Below are 18,375 nucleotides of genomic sequence, written 5' to 3'. Positions count from 1 at the left end.
GAACAAAAAAAAATTCAAGTTTTTTTTGGTGGAAGCTTTAAAGTTCATTGAGTCAAAACCGAATATGCTATTGAAAAAAAATCAAAAAAAAATTCATTGTGGCCTATGTGTGACCTTGAAGTGTACATTTTGAGCATTTTTCGTACTTCCTGCAAATGCAAACAATAAACACCACAACAATGAAACTTTAGGACAATTATCTTCAAAATATGCTCTTTCAAGTGGTCTACTCTTAATTACAAAATATTCATGTTTTTTGGTTTTTTACAAAATATCGATTTTTCATTGTGTTTTACAGTGAAATTTTCATTTTTTTATTTATATTAGCATACGTGAGTTTTAACTCGCTAGCCAATGCAATTTTTTGTTTCTCATTATAAGTATCCGTTTATAAACGTTAATTGGTTGAACAAGCCAATGTTTATACTTGGGCTCGTGCACAAGCACCAAGCACCGTGCGTGCGTGAAATATCCCAACATTATTTTGTTGAGAGCTTGGTTTTGAACTTATCAAGTGTTAAAAGTTCAAAGATGAAACATAGGTCCTAATAAATAACTTGATTGGTGTTATAAATGATGAAAAAACGAATATCGTTCAAATACCAAAAGTATTATATTGCCTGAGCTCTGAGTACAAGTTAAATGTCAATGTCATACTGTTCTATTGTACTATTACTTTTGTAAATTCAATGTGAACACTAAATTTTTTGGTAGTTGGAAATGTTTGGATTCTCCCAGTGAATAGAACTGAAACAGAGTAGTGTGTACACTAAATAATATAAATTTGTGGTTCAATTGTGTAGGCATATCTATGCTTCTTTATTTATTTTTGTATAGTTTACTCTGTATTTAAAATCATTGTATTATATTATCACGTTTGTTGATGTTATTTTCAACAGAAGTTTTTCAATTTTCAATTATTTTCATATATCCATAAAGTAGAATATTCTGGTATTAGGAAATACTGGAGTAAGCTCGGTGTGAACTGTTCTATACAAATTTGCGCTTTTTTAACTTGTAGGCCTACTCAGAACTCAGGCAATATAATACTTTTGGTATTTGAACAATATTCGTTTTTTCATCATTTATAACACCAATCAAGTTATTTATTAGGACCTATGTTTCATCTTTGAACTTTTAACACTTGATAAGTTCAAAACCAAGCTCTCAACAAAATAATGTTGGAAATAACTTTCTTTGGACAACAACACTAAGCTTGTTTAAGTTGTATGGAAAATAACTTCTTTCTGAAGGATTATTGAAAATTGGGTATAAATTGGTTATATAGTACCGATAGGCCTATTTGAGCTATAGATTAGGCTGTGGTGCATTATATGGGCTTCTCTAAGTTTTAAAAAAAGTCTGTGTTATCCTATAGCCTACTATTAAACGAGCAACTTCTGTTTTTATGTTTAGATGTTTAGATCTTTTTATGTTTGTATTTCACCGGATCTTGAAAGCTGCTCTAAAGATTCTCATGAAATTCAGAACAGAGAAGGTTTATAATATAAAGATTGGATTGAACTTGGTCTCATCCCTTGGAAAACTTTCTGAAGGACATTAAAAGGATAATTCATCCTTGGAAAGCATATGATAATTTCATCGTCTCTCGATAACAGAAGATGTGTGTGCCTGTGTGGGAGAGAGACAGAATTATTTCCATTATCATCCTTGGAAAAACAGCTGATAATAATTATTTCGTTGTCTGTTGGTGATGGAAGTGAGTGAGTAGTAACAAAAGGGCAAAAAAAATTTTTTTTTCAATAATTGAAAAAAAGGTCACCCAAGTTGACCAAACCTAACCTCAAGGTCACCCAAGTTGATCAGACCTAACCTAAAAAAAAAAAAAAAAAAATAAAAAAAACACATAAAATCGAAAAAAAAAAATTAAAAAAAAACAAATAAAATCGGAAAAAAGTGAATGATAAAACAGTAAACCAAATTGAATGTTTATTTATTGACATGAAAAGGTTATGACAAAAATATCTATCTTCCAGCATTGTCTTCATAATCCAATCATGGGTTGAGTTGACAATATTGTGCAGCTCCATCAATCCAGTGGGGACTGCAATTGGTCCAAACCTAACCTCAAGGTCACTCAAGTCAACCAAACCTAACCTCAAGGTCACCAAAGTTGACCGAACCTGAAAAAAAATAAAATAAAGAAAAATTAAAAAAAAAATAAAAAAAAAACTGAAAAAAAAATTGGAAAAAATAAATAAAAAATAAAAAAAAGTGAATGATAAAACAGTAAATCAAATCAAATGTTTATTTATTGACATGAAAAGGTTATGACAAAAATATCTATCTTCCAGCATTGTCTTCATAATCCAATTATGTGTTGAGTTGACAATATTGTGGAGCTCCATCAATCCAGTGGGGACTGCAATTGGTCTGGGAGATGACTCATTTACCGGGCCGGCTCCTCATCTCGCTGCTGCCGCCGGTCGCTCCACCGCCACTGGTTGTCCAGCCGCCACCGGTCAACCACTGCCAGTCACCCCACCGCCAGTCATCCGGCCGCCACTGGTCGCCCCACCACTGCCAGTCACCCCGCCGCCGGTCGTCCGGCCGCCGCTGGTGGCCTCACTGCCGCCAGTCATCCGGCCACCACTGCCGGTCACCCCACCACCACCGGTCGCCCAACTGTTGGTGACCATCCTGCTGCCAACAGTTGTCCTGCTGAGGCTGGCAATCATCCCGCCGGCTGAGGTCAGGATGGCTTCAATTTGGCAGTGACTCTTCATATAGGTGAGAGATTGCCTTGCTGTGCTTTCAACGAGGGCTGTTTCGGTGACCACTACAACTCCCGCTAGTACTACTCCAACTAGTACTGCTGCTACTACAACTCCTTATTAGTTCCCATTCCTACTGAACCTAGCCTAACCAAACCAAACCTAATCCAACCTAACCTTTTCTAACTGAACCTAACCAAACCCAACCTAACCTATCCTAACCATTCCTTAACCTATCATACCATTTCAGAACCTAACCAATGATTGCTTTGTTGAAGATGACTGAGAGCAATATCTAATGGAGTCATCACAGTGATGATGGGTCCTGCTTCAGCCATTATGAGCTGCCTCACACAAATAATCTAGGGGTTGGCTCATTTGTCAGTCAGCTACTCATCTCGCCGCAGCCACCAGTCACCCCACCGCCGCCAGTCATCCAACCGCCGCCACCAGTCACCCAACCACTGCCACCAGTCACCCCACCACCGCCGCCAGTCATCCAACCACCGCCACCAGTCACCCCACCACCACCACCAGTCATCCAATCGCCGCCAGTCACCCCACCACCACCAGTCATCCATCCGCCGCAAATCATTCAACCATCACCAATTGTCCAACCACCGCCACCAGTCATCCAACTGCTGCCACCAGACAACCCACCGCTGCTGGTCGCCCCACCGACGGCTGCCATCCCGCCACCAACAGTCGACCCACTGCAGCTGGCAATCGTCCCACCGGCTGAGGCCAGGATGGCTTCAATTTGGCAGTGGCCCTTCATATATAGGGGACTCTGGCTTGGGATGGTCATGCAGGACCTGTAACTCTGCATGGTCATGGAGATCTCTATCACACCAGATTAATGTGTCCATGGTGGACATGCTGGATTGGGATGTCCATGGGAGGCTCTGGATCAGCATGGCCGTGCTGCTCTGGATCAGGGTGGCATTGAAGATGGATATTTTCAGCGACTCCCACTTTGCCTCCTCTGTGTTAGGACATTTAGCATGGGCATTCTCAATGACCCTAGCTCCTCCTGTCACATGGACCATGCTCACCAGTGTTCAGCATGTCTGTGGCAGGACGGCAGGGTCATCGACTCAGTGGTCAGTCACTCAGTTCAATTACTGATCAGTCAGTCAGTTCAATTACTGATCAGTCACTGTTCAGTCACTGTTCAGTCACTGTTCAGTCACTGATCAGTCACTGTTCAGTCACTGTTCAGTCACTGTTCAGTCACTCTTCAATTACTGATCAGTCACTGTTCATCACTGTTCAATTACTAATCAATCACTGTTCAGTCACTGTTCAGTCACTGTTCAATTACTGATCAGTCACTGTTCAGTCACTGTTCAGTCACTGTGCAGTCACTGTTCAATTACTGGTCAGTCACTGTTCAGTCACTGTTCAGTCACTGTTCAGTCACTGTTCAGTCAGTGGCACTTGGCACTTGGGATGGGTCCAAAATGTAGAAATAGCTGAGCTCAAACTCTCAGACCTCAGTATACTGATAAACAATGACCAGTATGTATATCAAACAAAGGAACCTGTGCCAAGCACTATTTTTAATTCAGGCCTTTTCCCAAGTTATAATAGTAAATTTAATACGCGATAGACTAGAGCCATTATTGTGAGTTAGCGAAATAAATTATTTTCTCTCTCTCTATTATGAACAGCCATGACTTCGAGTTTCCCATGATAGATATTTAAAAATTGTGGCTCCAAGTCATCAAGGAATGTAGATTATGTAATTATCTCTAAAACTTAGCCTTCCTGTCATGACATAGAGTGCGATAAGTTAGAAAACAGCAAGCATTGAAATTATAACAAACTACCGATTTTGCAGTTACTATTTGGTCCAAAGGCTCTAGAAGCCATGCGACAATTGGTCAAATTGATTCACTTCGCCCAATAGGAGACCTGTTTCTAAATACAGTAGTGGGGGGATTCCCCAGCCGGGAGACCAGATTACGTTTTGGAGGACACTTTGCCAGGAGCATTACGAGAGTAAAGATGTAGTCATTATGTTTCGCCCCTTTTGGGCAGGTTTACAAGTTTATATCTTTAGTGAATGTAGGAGCTGGTTTTATTTTTATTAAAGTTTAAATTTTCTAGTAGTGCCATGTCCTGAAAAGTTTAATTGTGTTTCTTCATGATGTTCAAATAATTGTTTCTTCAAATAACCGCTAAGTTATGTAAAATAAGGTTAAAATAAAATTTAGAATTTAGAAATAGGCCGACACATCTAGAAAACACCTGAGTCTATACCTAATTCATGCAGGTGAATGGGCTAGAGTCAAGAAAACTTCAATTAATCTTGCCATCCCTGATTTAATAGGTTTCTACTATAGAATAACACTACAATTTGACATTTCCTGTAGGCTGTGGGAATTTTTTTTGTTCAGTTGAGACTCAAGATTTGGAGGAAGACATGGGGATGTCCTGCCTATGTGTGTTGTTGTTGAATTTAGGTAATCGGCGAAAGTGTAGGTCTGTGTCCAGAGAGAATGGAGCACTGAGTAAAAGCTGTCCATGTAACAAATCAAGGAATTTAGCTGTGACTAACCTTGCAAATTTGTACAGTGGAATTGTATAATTTTAGCGAAAGGCACCGAAGATGGTGTGAGCTAAGATTTTTTTTTTGTATCTAGTAAACAGTCTGGTTCATTCAAGAGTTATGGGGCTTGTCAGTAGAATAACGTAAACCGAAATCTAGAATATTTAGTGAGTCTTCGTAGTGATTGTAAGGAAAACAATCAGCGTAATGCAGTTTAGGGAAGCCCAGTCAAAAGGTTTGTTAATGTTTGGTGGGAAAGTCAGCCGCAAAAACACAAGTAATAATTGGTTAAAAAAAAAAGGGGGGGATAGTATTGAGTTTAAAGTTGCTTAGAAATTTGGTATGGTAACATATCCTGATTAGATTTCTTCTTGTGTGTTTCACACCGTAAGGAAGGGGAGTGTGCCAAGCACTATTTTCAATTCAGGCCTTTTCCCAAGTTATAATAGTAAATTTAATATGCGATAGACTAGAGCCATTATTGTGAGTTAGCAAAATAAATTATTTTCTCTCTCTCTATTATGAACAGCCATGACTTCGAGTTTCCCATGATAGATATTTAAAAATTGTGGCTCCAAGTCATCGAGGAATGTAGATTATGGAATTATCTCTAAAACTTAGCCTTCCTGTCATGACATAGAGTGCGATAAGTTAGAAAACAGCAAGCATTGAAATTATAACAAACTACCGATTTTGCAGTTACTATTTGGTCCAAAGGCTCTAGAAGCCATGCGACGATTGGTCAAATTGATTCCCTTCGCCCAATAGGAGACCTGTTCCTAAATACAGTAGTGGGGGGATTCCCCAGCCGAGAGACCAGATTACGTTTCAGAGGACACTTTGCTAGGAGCACTACAAGAGTAAAGATGTAGTCATTATGTTTCGCCCCTTTTGGGCAGGTTTACAAGTTTATATCATTAGTTAATGTAGGAGCTAGTTCTATTTTTATTAAAGTTTAAATTTTCTAGTAGTGCCATGTCCTGAAAAGTTTAATTGTGTTTCTTCATCATGTACGAATAATTGTTTCTTCAAATAACCGCTAAGGTATGTAAAATAAGGTTAAAATATAATTTTGGGAATGTAATTGATTGGAACTTCCATAAGAGTACTGTATTAACAAAGCCTGTTATTTTTCAAGTTAATAATATTGATTGAGAATAATCCTTTTGATTTTATTAGTGATGGAAGATAATTATAATTTTTTTTCTAAAGAAGTATAGAAAGTTTTCAGTTACGTTACATTTGAGTTATTGTTTCTGGAGATATATTATTGTAGAGTATTGCTGAAAGTCAGGAAGATAGCCTTCAAATTGGAATGAAATTTTTAAGATTATGTTCATATTGAGTTTAAGACTCAATTTTATATTTTTCTGACTGTGTTTTCTCATGGCGTTAAGGCTTTTAACTGAACGCTAATTTATTAAATTATAACAGAACTTTTGAATTATTTGTGAAGATAGATCCATTTATTCTGATATAGAGAATCAGTAGTTTAAAGATAAAAATCTATATAAAATGAGGATTCAAATAGATAGAATGAGAGAATTTAATTAATTGTAATCAATAGATAACTCCTGTTTTAGCTTTTGATGAATTGTAGGAAGAGTTAGAAATTAATGCTGTAATACATTAAGACACCCGTTCAGATGACAGGTCTAGGGACGTAAGAGGACGTCGCCGTCAAGCCAAATTCAACCAGTAAAAGTTCACCACCAAAAACAAGGTACTGTAACCCCAACGATAAAGCAACATACAGACCAACAAAAGTGCAGTGTAGTGAAACAAAGGTTCATTCGAGAATGTCGATCAAAAGTGGGGATTCAAAATTATTATGAAATGGGTTATATGGGTTACTATCGACGAAATTTGGGTTCAACGGAATTTTCTTTCTGGAGTAATTTCATGTTGAAATTAATTTGTCATTTTATGACTGATATTGTTTGGTTTTGTGACGTATTGCTATCTAAACAAGGGATAGTAATGCGCCCCCAAATCAGATGAAGAATGTCAACAAAGTAACATGAAATTGTTGTTTCTGTTGTTTGATTTTAGTTGCCAATGTTTATTGAAGCTGTTTGTATCTTACAATTATTTCAAATTGTAGTGTTATTCTATACTAGAAACCTATTAAATCAGGCATGGCAAGATTAATTGAAGTTTTCTTGACTCTAGCCCGTTCACCTGCATGAATTAGGTATAGACTCAGGTGTTTTCTAGATGTGTCGGCCTATTTCTAAATTCTAAATTTTATTCAAAATTATCTTCTTTATCATCTTTTAAAAGGTCAGGCACAAACCATAAGCTGACATTGGAGGAGGTTGCTCCTACCATATTGGAGATTGCTAGGTTAAAGTGTGAAATCAAAAGGAGGCATAAGGAAATCATGCTGGGTAGACGGATTGCAGAAGAGAAACATGTGGAACACTTCAAACCTCTAGCTGAGTCCCTAGCCAACCTAGTCGAAACTCTCCAACAGATGCCAGTTCAACAACCACAACTACCTCCATCAAGAGCATCCAAGAAGCATCCCAGGTATCTGAAGCCTAGAATAAAAATGCGCTCCAGGCATGTGAAGGGTAGGCAGAGACAATCCAAGCCACAGTTGTTATCATCAGAACATCGTCCTTCCTCAGCAGCATCAACACACCATATATATCCTACTCCACCAACAACACCATTTGTTAAACATGCCACATATACAAGGCATGGACTTACTGGTGCAAGTAAAGCAAAACATAAGCTCCAACTCCCCAGCATTGATGAAGAGTCACCAACATTTTAATCATATGGAAATGGAGAAGTTTCAAGTCCACTAGCAGGCACCTCAGGAGTTGGACGACAACTATGGAAAGCAGGAAAGCAGGCATTTGAAGAGGATGAGGGTGAGGAGTATGATATGAGTAGAGGATATGATGATAGCAGTGATGAGGAGCTGTCTGGAGATGGACAGGATGATGATAAGAATGTTGAACAATTATTGAATGAAAGTCACAGTACAACAGTTCAGAATATCCTTGATCAAACTGATCTAGCTGGAAAACAGGTAGCTGATTACATTAGAGGATCATTGAGCAAGGACAATGACAATTTTGATGACACTTTTGGGCCAAGAGTGAGAGACAATGCTTACTACCTGGGCAAATAAGTATTTAACTTTTGGAGAGAATGGTGATGAAATTGTGCTGACTGACCCTGTAGATCAGGAAGAAAAGACCTTCACAGCTACATTGGGACTTTGTGAGTTGATTTTCAAGAAGAATCCAAATCGTGCATTAGTTGAATCCGCTGACAGACAGGCCTATGGAGAAATATTGAACTGGACCAGTGTGCACAGACAGAACAATGATCCAAGAGGTGAGATTGTTAACTACAACAAAGCCAAGTATAAGAATACAATCAAACGCCTTTTGGATGATAGCAGAGATGGTGGTCAAAGACATTCTGGTCAGAGACAAGTGACTGGGAGAGGATCTATTGCTCCAAGGCATGATTTTTGTAAGGAGAAAAGTCAGAAGATCTATAGAGGAAGAGGTGTTCTGTCAGCTATCAAGGGAGCTGCTGGTACAATAGTTAATAAGGCAATTGACATTCTACCAGTTGAACCTCATATCCCTGGCTATCAATACTGTGGACCAGGAACAAAACTTCAGAAGCGATTAGCACAAGGTGATCCAGGAATCAACAAACTTGATCAGGCTTGCAAGGAGCATGATATTGCCTATTCCAAGAGTGGTGATACAGCAAGCAGAGCAGTAGCAGACAGCATCTTGGCAGAGAGAGCCTGGGACAGAGTGAGATCTGAAGATGCAGGGGTGTTGGAAAAAGCTGCAGCACTAGCAGTCACCAACATCATGAAGGCTAAGGCAAAATTTGGGGGAGGTATGAAAAGATCACTGAAGGAAGTCAGCAGGGTGGCTGAGAAGGGGAAGAAACAAAAGATTCAACTATCAAAGAAAAAATCAGTGAAAGGAGGTCAAGGTCTTTACTTGAAACATCAGAAACCAAAGGTTGGTACAGGTCTTTACTTAAGACAGCAGAGATCAAAGGTCGGTAAAGGTCTTTACTTGAGAAAGCAGAGAACAGCAACACCTTAGACACTAGGTAATATATTGAGGTACAATCAAAATCATAATGCTGTACAAATATGGCTATATATTGGATATATAGCAGATTAGATTCATTGTGCTGGAATCATCTGTGGAGAACAGACATTTTGTGGATCAACTGTGTATCTGGAACAATAGAGAAGATGGTACTCCTATTCTCGAAGTGGGGTGACTATGGTGAGACAAATTCACCATCAATCTCCCCATTTGATCTGATGAAGGATGAGGATCATGTAGAAGATGAGGAAGAGGAAACTGATATGGAGGAGAACAATGAGGTAGAGGTGGAAGAGGAAGAGGATGAGGAGGAGAAAGAGGAAGAGGAGGAGGAGGAAGAGAAAGGGGAGGAGGAGGATGATGTAGTGGTGAGAAATACTACTACACCTATACTTTTGACTCGAAGGAGCATCAATTACCTGAAGGGAAGAGGTTGTGAAGTGATTCAACAACAATGACAGGGTATTGTCTCTATCTGAAACAGTGTTCTAGAGGTATCACTGAATATCATCTGAAGACTATCGGACATCAACATAGAGGACTTGCCAAGGACTAGTGCTGGAAAAGGAGTCTACTACCTGGGACATCACCTGCTTGACATGGACCAAGAAGAAACATCATGGATACATCACTTTTTTGCACACTCAATATGATAAACAACTTGGATTTTGGAACAGAGATATACCTGCTTGTAGTAAACTTTTCAATGAAATGGATGTTGAATTGATCAATAAAGAGCTAATTGTATTCCAAACTGTTTACTTACCATCTCCTTAGATATAGTTTAGCTATAAGTACATTCTGAGTGCCACTGACTGAACAGTGACTGATCAGTAATTGAACAGTGACTGAACAGTGACTGAACTGACTGACTGACCACTGAGTGGATGACCCTGCTGACCCGCCACAGACACGCTGAACACTGGTGAGCATGGTCCATGTGACAGGAGGAGCTAGGGTCATTGAGAATGCCCATGCTAAATGTCCTAACACAGAGGAGGCAAAGTGGGAGTCACTGAAAATATCCATCTTCAATGCCACCCTGATCCAGAGCAGCACAGCCATGCTGATCCAGAGCCTCCCATGGACATCCCGATCCAGCATGTCCACCATGGACACATTAATCTGGTGTGATAGAGGTCTCCATGACCATGCAGAGTTACAGGTCCTGCATGACCATCCTGAGCCAGAGTCCCCTATATAAGAAGGGCCACTGCCAAATTGAAGCTATCCTGGCCTCAGCCGGCGGGACGATTGCCAGCTGCAGCGGGTCGACTGTTGGTGGCGGGATGGCAGCCGTCGGTGGTGTGACCAGCGGCGGTGGGGTGTCTGGTGGCAGCAGTTGGATGACTGGTATTGGTGGTTGGATGATTGGCGACGGTTGGATGATTTGTGGCAGCTGGATGACTGGTGGTGGTGGGGTGACTGGTGGCGATTGGATGACTGGTGGTGGTGGTGGGGTGACTGGTGGCGGTGTTTGGATGACTGGTGGCGGTGGTGGGGTGACTGGTGGCGGTGGTGGGGTGACTGGTGGCGGTGGTGGGGTGACTGGTGGCGGCGGTTGGATGACTGGCGGCAGTGGGGTGACTGGTGGCTGTGGCGAGATGAGTAGCTGACTGACAAATGAGCCGACCCCTAGATTATTTGTGTGAGGCGGCTCATAATGGCTGAAGCAGGACCCATCATCACTGTAATGACTCCATTAGATATTGCTCTCAGCCATCTTCAACAAAGCAATGATTGGTTAGGTTCTGAAATGGTATGATAGGTTAAGGAATGGTTAGGATAGGTTAGGTTGGGTTTGGTTAGGTTCAGTTAGAAAAGGTTAGGTTGGAATAGGTTTGGTTTGGTTAGGCTAGGTACAGTACGAATGGGAACTAATAAGGAGTTGTAGTAGCAGCAGTACTAGTTGGAGTAGTACTAGCGGGAGTTGTAGTGGTCACCGAAACAGCCCTCGTTGAAAGCACAGCAAGGCAATCTCTCACCTATATGAAGAGTCACTGCCAAATTGAAGCCATCCTGACCTCAGCCGGCGGGATGATTGCCAGCCTCAGCAGGACGACTGTTGGCAGTGGGATGGTCACCGACAGTGGGGCGACCGGTGGTGGTGGAGCGACCGGCAGTTGTGGCCGGATGACTGGCAGCGGTGGGGCGACCAGCGGTGTCCGGATGACCGGCAGCCGGGTAACTGGCAGTGGTGGGGCGACCGGTGGTGGCCGGACAACTGGCGGCGGGGTGACTGGCAGTGGTGGGCCGACTGGCGGCGGCTGGACGACTGGCGGCAGCAGTTGGATGACTGGCAGCGGCTGGACAACCGGTGGCGGTGGGGTGACCGGCGGCCGCAGCGAGATGAGGAGCCGGCCCGGCAAATGAGTCATCTCCCAGACCAATTGCAGTCCCCACTGGATTGATGGAGCTCCACAATATTGTCAACTCAACCCATGATTGGATTATGAAGACAATGCTGGAAGTTAGATATTTTTGTCGTAACCTTTTCATGTCAATCAATAAACATTTGATTTGATTTAATGTTTTATCATTCACTTTTTTTTCATTTTTTTTTTCAATTTTTTTTTATTTTTTTTAATTTTTTAATTTTTTTTTTATTTTTTTTCAGGTTTGGTCAACTTTGGTGACCTTGAGGTTAGGTTTGGTCGACTTAGGTGACCTTGAGGTTAGGTTTGGACCAATTGCAGTCCCCACTGGATTGATGGAGCTCCACAATATTGTCAACTCAACCCATGATTGGATTATGAAAACAATGCTGGAAGATAGATATTTTTGTCGTAACCTTTTCATGTCAATAAATAAACATTCGATTTGATTTACTGTTTTATCATTCACTCTTTTTTCGATTTTATGTGTTTTTTTTTAATTTTTTTTTCTATTTTTTTCGATTTTATGTGGTTTTTTTTAATTTTTAAAAAAAAATTTTAACTTGTGTTTTTTTTTTTTAATTTTTTAAAAAATGTTTTAACTTTTGTAATCATTTAATCAGGTACTTAGTGCCGGTTGCAAAAAAAGCCGGGTTATTTTCAATCCTGATTAATTTCAGTAGAACCATCTTTTTGAAATGGTCTTCTCTGATTTGGTTCACGTGAAGTTGATCAGGATTAAAATCTAACCGGCTTTTGTGCAACTGGGCCTTTGTGAGGGAAATTTTTGCCTTCCCTTTGGGAATTAATCTCATTTTACTGTGATTAGATAGAACATTCCTGTATGAATGTTACTATAATTTCTTCTTTTGTAATACATATTTTTCTTTCCTTGCCCTATTACCATAGGTGAGGAAAGTATTGCTTTCCAAAAGAAATTAAGGTACCCCAATTTCTAAATTTCTATACGTTTCAAGGTCCCCTGAGTCCAAAAGAGTGGTTTTTGGGTATTGGTCTGTATGTGTGTGTGTGTGTGTGTATGTTTGTGTGTGTGTGTGTGTGTGTGTGTGGTGTGTGTGTGTGTGTGTGTGTGTGTGTGTGTGTGTGTGTGTGTGTGTGTGTGTGCGTGTGTGTATGAGTGTATGTGCGTCTGTGTACACGATATCTCATCTCCCAATTGAAGGAATGACTTGAAATTTGGAACTTGAGGTCGTTACACTATAAGGATCCAACACGAAGTATTTCGATCAAATGCGATTCAAGATGGTGGCTGAAATGGCGAAAATGTTGTCAAAAACAGGGTTCTCGCAATTTTCTTGAAAATGGCCCCAACGATTTTGATTAAAGTTGTACCTAAAATAGTCATCGATAAGCTCTATCAACTGCCACAAGTCCCATATCTGTAAAAATTTCAGGAGCTCCACCCTATCTATGCGAAGTTTGATTTAAGATTATCAATTATCAGGCTTCAGATACGACTTGAACAAAAAATTTTGAGTGGAAAAGATTGAGCATGAAAATCTCTACAATTAATGTCTAGGAAAATTTTCACCTAGAATCAAAAATAAGCTCGAAATTCGAGAAAATGTGATTATCCAATTGCAAACTGTTGGCAACTGTTGATTCTATTAAATGATTCACTATGAAGAGATAGCAGACCTCGTGTGTCTCCAGCGTTATTGCCCTGTCACCAGCTGGCTCAAATCTCTGAATAGTAGACTTGAGAAGCGCGGGAACACTAGCATCAGGTGATCAATTTTCACAACGGCAAGGAAAGTTGTGTGAGTGCGCCACACCAGATTTTTATGCTTTTGTACGCCAGAGCGAAGCTCGGTCCCCGATATTGATTATGTAAACATGGGAGACGTTATGCTTTGAATCCAATGCTATGATTTGGATAATTTTCAAAATGATCTTGAAAAATCTTTATGATCAGGTGATCTGAAACTCAATTTTCTGCACCGTAATTACAGTAACGTAAAACAGTAGCAGAATGACAGTGAGCTCACAGTCCAATAAACAGACTGTGAATGAATACAGAACACAGAACACTGTTCTGTATTCATTGACTGTGGTGAGCATTGTATGGGTGACTTCTGTTTTGACAGATAAAAGGTGGGCGCGTCAATAATTGCCTGTAGTAGATTTAGTTTAGAGTAAATTTTTTTCATTTTCCGAATATATCTCGGAAACTATGCATCTTATGAACATTTGTATTTTGTGAAAAATTGAAGCTTACAAAATTACCAACAAGTTTTGTCCTTCACATTTTTTCCTCTTATTACTTGCATGCAAATATCTTGGAAACAATGTGTTCTATTGACATAATCAACTACATAAAAATGAAGCTTAATAAGTTTCCTACAAATTTTGTTTCGTAGAGGTTTTTGATAAATCCTGTACTTTTCGAGATATTTATGTTCTACAGTGATGCATTTTCCAAAAACTAGTTTCTCTCCCATATTTACGCTCTTTCAAGTCTTATAACATTTCAACAATTGATGAAACAAGAATGTGCTAATTACGAGATTGTAGAGCATTCAATTATCTCTCACTTCATGTATAATTCTATTATTTCACGCATTCCCATACGACTGTTGCAGCAGTTTTAGTTTTGAGTGTCAATCTCAAGATTTGCAACAAGTGACTTTCTACAAATATCACACTATTCTGACATCATTAATTGGCAGTGTGCTTCTGTATGATCATTCATATTGAGTACCTATTGGAACGTCTGCGGAACAAAACACAGGGGGTGTTTCTAAACTTCCTACCAAACAAAGAGCATTGATATCATTCACAAGGTATGATGACAATCAACCAAGCTGCTCTATAGTGAGATTCACACTAAAATGTCAGCATTAGTTGAACGTGACGAGCTTCGATGTTATTTATTAGGTACGCTGACACACAACCAAGCAGCTTTACACTGAGACAGTGTCAGCATTAGTTAAAGGTGAAACATTGATGCTATTCACTAGCAATACTGACTGTTGAAAGTGAACTACCCTTTAGAGTACCCGAGTCGGTCAGCAATGACTGAATGGGAAGCATTGATGTTATTCATGAGGATTGCTGACAGTTGAAAGTGGATCTTCTCACAGTAAGTGGCTAGCCTCTTCAAGAGGCTTCAAGGGCCAAGAACATTTTCAGGCCAGTCTACAACAATCAATTAGTTATGGAAGAGTTTAGGAGTTTGCTTTGAAATCCAAAGTATTGAATGTGAAAGGGTTAGGGGTTGGGTTTTTTTAAGTTATATTTAATAATATTTCATGAGGCTAGGTAATGTTTTTGCTTTAAAATTGCAATATGCTAGAAGGGGCTAGGGTCCAGTTAGAGTTATGTTTTTTGCTGTTTCAAAGGTGAAAGGATAGGTTAGGGGGTTAGGAGTTTGTTTTGAAATCCAAAATATTGAATGTGAAAGGGTTACAGGTTAGGTTTTTTCAAGTGATACTTAATAATGTCTCATGAGACTAGGTTAGGTTTTTGCTTTAAATTGTAATATGCTAGAAGGGGCTGGGGTCCAGGTAGAGTTATTTTTTTTGTTGTTTCAAAGGTTTTATTCAATAATGTTTCATAAAGATAGGTTAGGTTTTTGCTTTGGAATTGCAATATGCTAGAAAGGGCTAGGGTCCAAGTAGAGTTATGTTTTTTGTTGTTTCAAAGGTGAAAGGATAGTCTAGGGGGTTAGGAGTTTGTTTTGAAATCCAAAATATTGAATGTGAAAGGGTTAGGGGTTAGGCTTTTTCAAGTTATATTAATAATGTTTCATAAGGCTAGGTTAGGTTTTTGCTTTAAAATTGCAATATGCTAGAAAGGGCTAGGGTACAGGTAGAATTATGGTTTTTGATATTTCAAAGGTGAAAAGATAGGTTAGGGGGTTAGGATTTTGGTTTGAAATTGCAATATGCTGGAAGGGATTACGAGTTTTCACTAAGATCTATTTTTATTAATGTTTCAAATATAAAAGGGGAGGTTAGGGGGTTAGGTTTTTGCTTTGGAATGACAATATGCTGACCTAGTTGTAGTTTTTTTAACATTAGTTAAATAACAACCGTTATATTTTATTACTTATATTATTGAAAAGTACTCTTTCTTTTATTGAATGAAATGATGATAATATATTGAATATCAAATCGAATTTAATGATAAATCATCATTGGATAATAATATCATCATCAAAATGGAATGACGGCTCCAGTTACGGTGCTCCGTAACCATCATCACAAAGAACGTTACATTCAAAGAGCTGACTGAATGGAACCAGAAAAAACCGTTACTAACGCATGCGCGATACAGTGCTGTCTGAGACCGAGAGTGGTTTGTCCGCTAGTGCTCCCATGCAACGAGCTATTATAGTAAACTATAATAGATTATAGTTTACTATAATTTACTATAATAGCTCGTTGGCTCCCATGTAAGGAACTATAAAGACTGGGTACATGCAGTCGCCATTTTGAGTCATAGCATAGTATTCGTTTCAACTGCTTGTATTGCTTTGTCAGTAAAGGGTACTATAATCCTATTTTATAAATACTCAGTTACTTTTTTTCACTAAAATGAGTCAAACCGTTTTCAAATTAGTTTACAACGAAGCTGCAACTTATACTATAGTAAATATTACCATAGTAATATTGAAGATTTACTCAAAGATAATGATATTTTTTCAAACTTTAGGTTTCAATTTAGGAGAAGTGAGTGAGATAGATGTAGTTAACGCTTTCACCTTTCAAATATTCGAAGAATGATAGAAGTAGTGGTTCAGATGGTACACCCATTATTTCATCAAAGAATTGAAGAAATAACTTATTTTACCATTATTGTAAATATTTCATTTGTCAATTAGAAGCAATGAATTTCCTCTCATCTGGAAAAAAGCTAAAATCACTCCTATTTATAAATCAAGCAAAGAAAATGAGATAGTAATTCTAGGTCTGTAGCCATTAGTGGAGCTAAAGTCATCAGTTTCAAACAACATTCAGTTCCAAGATTATTGGTTTTTTGAAAAGGTTCTTGAAAGTGTTTGAGCAATTGAAGTCTTGTACATAACAGTTTAATTATTTTTTTTAATAGAATATCACTGTTACTAGTACTAGGACTAACGATCAGTTTATTTCTATCCTAAATAATTACTTCAATTCATTTTACAAGAAGAGTTTTGTAATAGCTTCTCCTTGTTGTAAATTAGCTCATTCATATAATAACTGCACTAAATAGATATCTTAATTTTTTCCACTTTCACTAAGCACTCCTGGTGGTTTACACCAGATCTGTTGGCTTCTTCCTTTTCAATCTCCTCATTAATGTTGAGTTGTCCAAAAGCTGGATTGCCTCAACATTTTGGTGGTCATTTAGAGCCTCTTCATAGGTCCTTGCTGTTTTTACAATCATCTCCTTGACTGTCTCCACCTGAAGGTCTCTATGAAGGTCGGCGTTCCTGATGAAATATGGAGCATTGACAGCATTTCGAAGAAACTTGTTTTGGAATCGTTGGATGATGCCAATATTGCTCTCTGCTGTACAGCCCCACAGTTGTGCACCATACAACCAGACAGGCCTTAGAATTTGTCTGTATTGTAGGTTGATAAGCTTGAATTCCTTCCTATCAGCCAATACATTCTATGATACTGTACTTGTAGTTGAGCTCATCCAACTTTTTCTTAACATGGTTTCTCCACCGAAGCTTGGCATCCAGAGTAATGGCACATATTTTGCCTCGTTTGTATATGGTATCACGTGGTTGTTGATTCTGACTGGTATGCAATCATGCGGTCTGTTTGCGAAGGTCTATTTTCTCATTTTTACTCTTACATGAGCTGTTTGTGAGCATTATTATATTGATTTGTTTTTCATGAGTCAAAGACACTGGGTACGGTACTGTCCAGGTACTTTCACAAAAATTTATTACTCGCTACGTTGAAAGCTTTTTCTATTTTACTAATTGATCATCTCAAAACAATATTACATGGATAATTGACAATATTGTAATGTGAACTCACAAACTGTAGGCTACCATACCTATTATAGGGTACCTCATATAGGTAAGTGTTGAAGCTGAGCAGTAGCTTGGTTTACAATATTATCACTACCTACCTAGTTTATAGGCTTACTTACAAATTCTCCTTGATATCATGAATTCTCTATAATGAATATTGATATTGTCTTAATACCGATCCTAGTGGCTTAGAAGACTCACTATTACAATACACTAGTAACGGCGAGTCTTCTAAGCTTGTGCAAGCTACAGTAGTATAACCTAGGCCTATATCTTTTTCTCATCCAAAATCGGACTGATATGAATAATTTACTGGCCTACTCTGGTATTGATAATTTTTACATCTAATAATAATCCATGCAGTAGTGAGTAGACTATTAATTATGATTGATAGAAACTTTTTTCTGAAGACTGCACCTTTCCAAAACTAATAATGTTGAGGCACAGAGTTGAAGGACTGTAGCTGGACTAGTTTTGTACGGTACCAGGTTTTGTTTAATTTTATACAAATCATTTCATTTTGTTTTGAACAATACGTTCATTTTTTGAATTTATCCTTGTTAGAAAAATATTCTCATCAATTTTATAAGCCACTTCAGTCCTTCAGTGATGT

At 38.8% G+C, this 18,375-nt stretch overlaps 1 protein-coding gene across 1 annotated transcript; it reads right to left on the bottom strand.

The window, feature by feature from the left end:
• Positions 1-1,937: 1,937 nt before the first annotated feature.
• LOC120354982 (glycine and tyrosine-rich protein-like) lies at positions 1,938-11,936 on the bottom strand. The gene is made up of 2 exons (XM_039443203.1): positions 11,378-11,936; positions 1,938-2,144 (listed from the first exon to the last, which is right to left on the bottom strand). Exon 1 carries the CDS (start codon positions 11,889-11,891, stop codon positions 11,418-11,420), a length of 474 nt encoding a protein of 157 aa, XP_039299137.1. The 5' UTR covers positions 11,892-11,936; the 3' UTR covers positions 1,938-2,144; positions 11,378-11,417.
• Between the last annotated feature and the right edge of the window lie 6,439 nt (positions 11,937-18,375).

This window comes from Nilaparvata lugens, chromosome X (assembly GCF_014356525.2).
Source record: "Nilaparvata lugens isolate BPH chromosome X, ASM1435652v1, whole genome shotgun sequence".
NCBI lineage: Eukaryota > Metazoa > Arthropoda > Insecta > Hemiptera > Delphacidae > Nilaparvata > Nilaparvata lugens.
The sequence above is the reverse complement of the archived record's forward strand: the minus strand, read 5'-3'. Positions and strand labels throughout refer to the sequence as shown.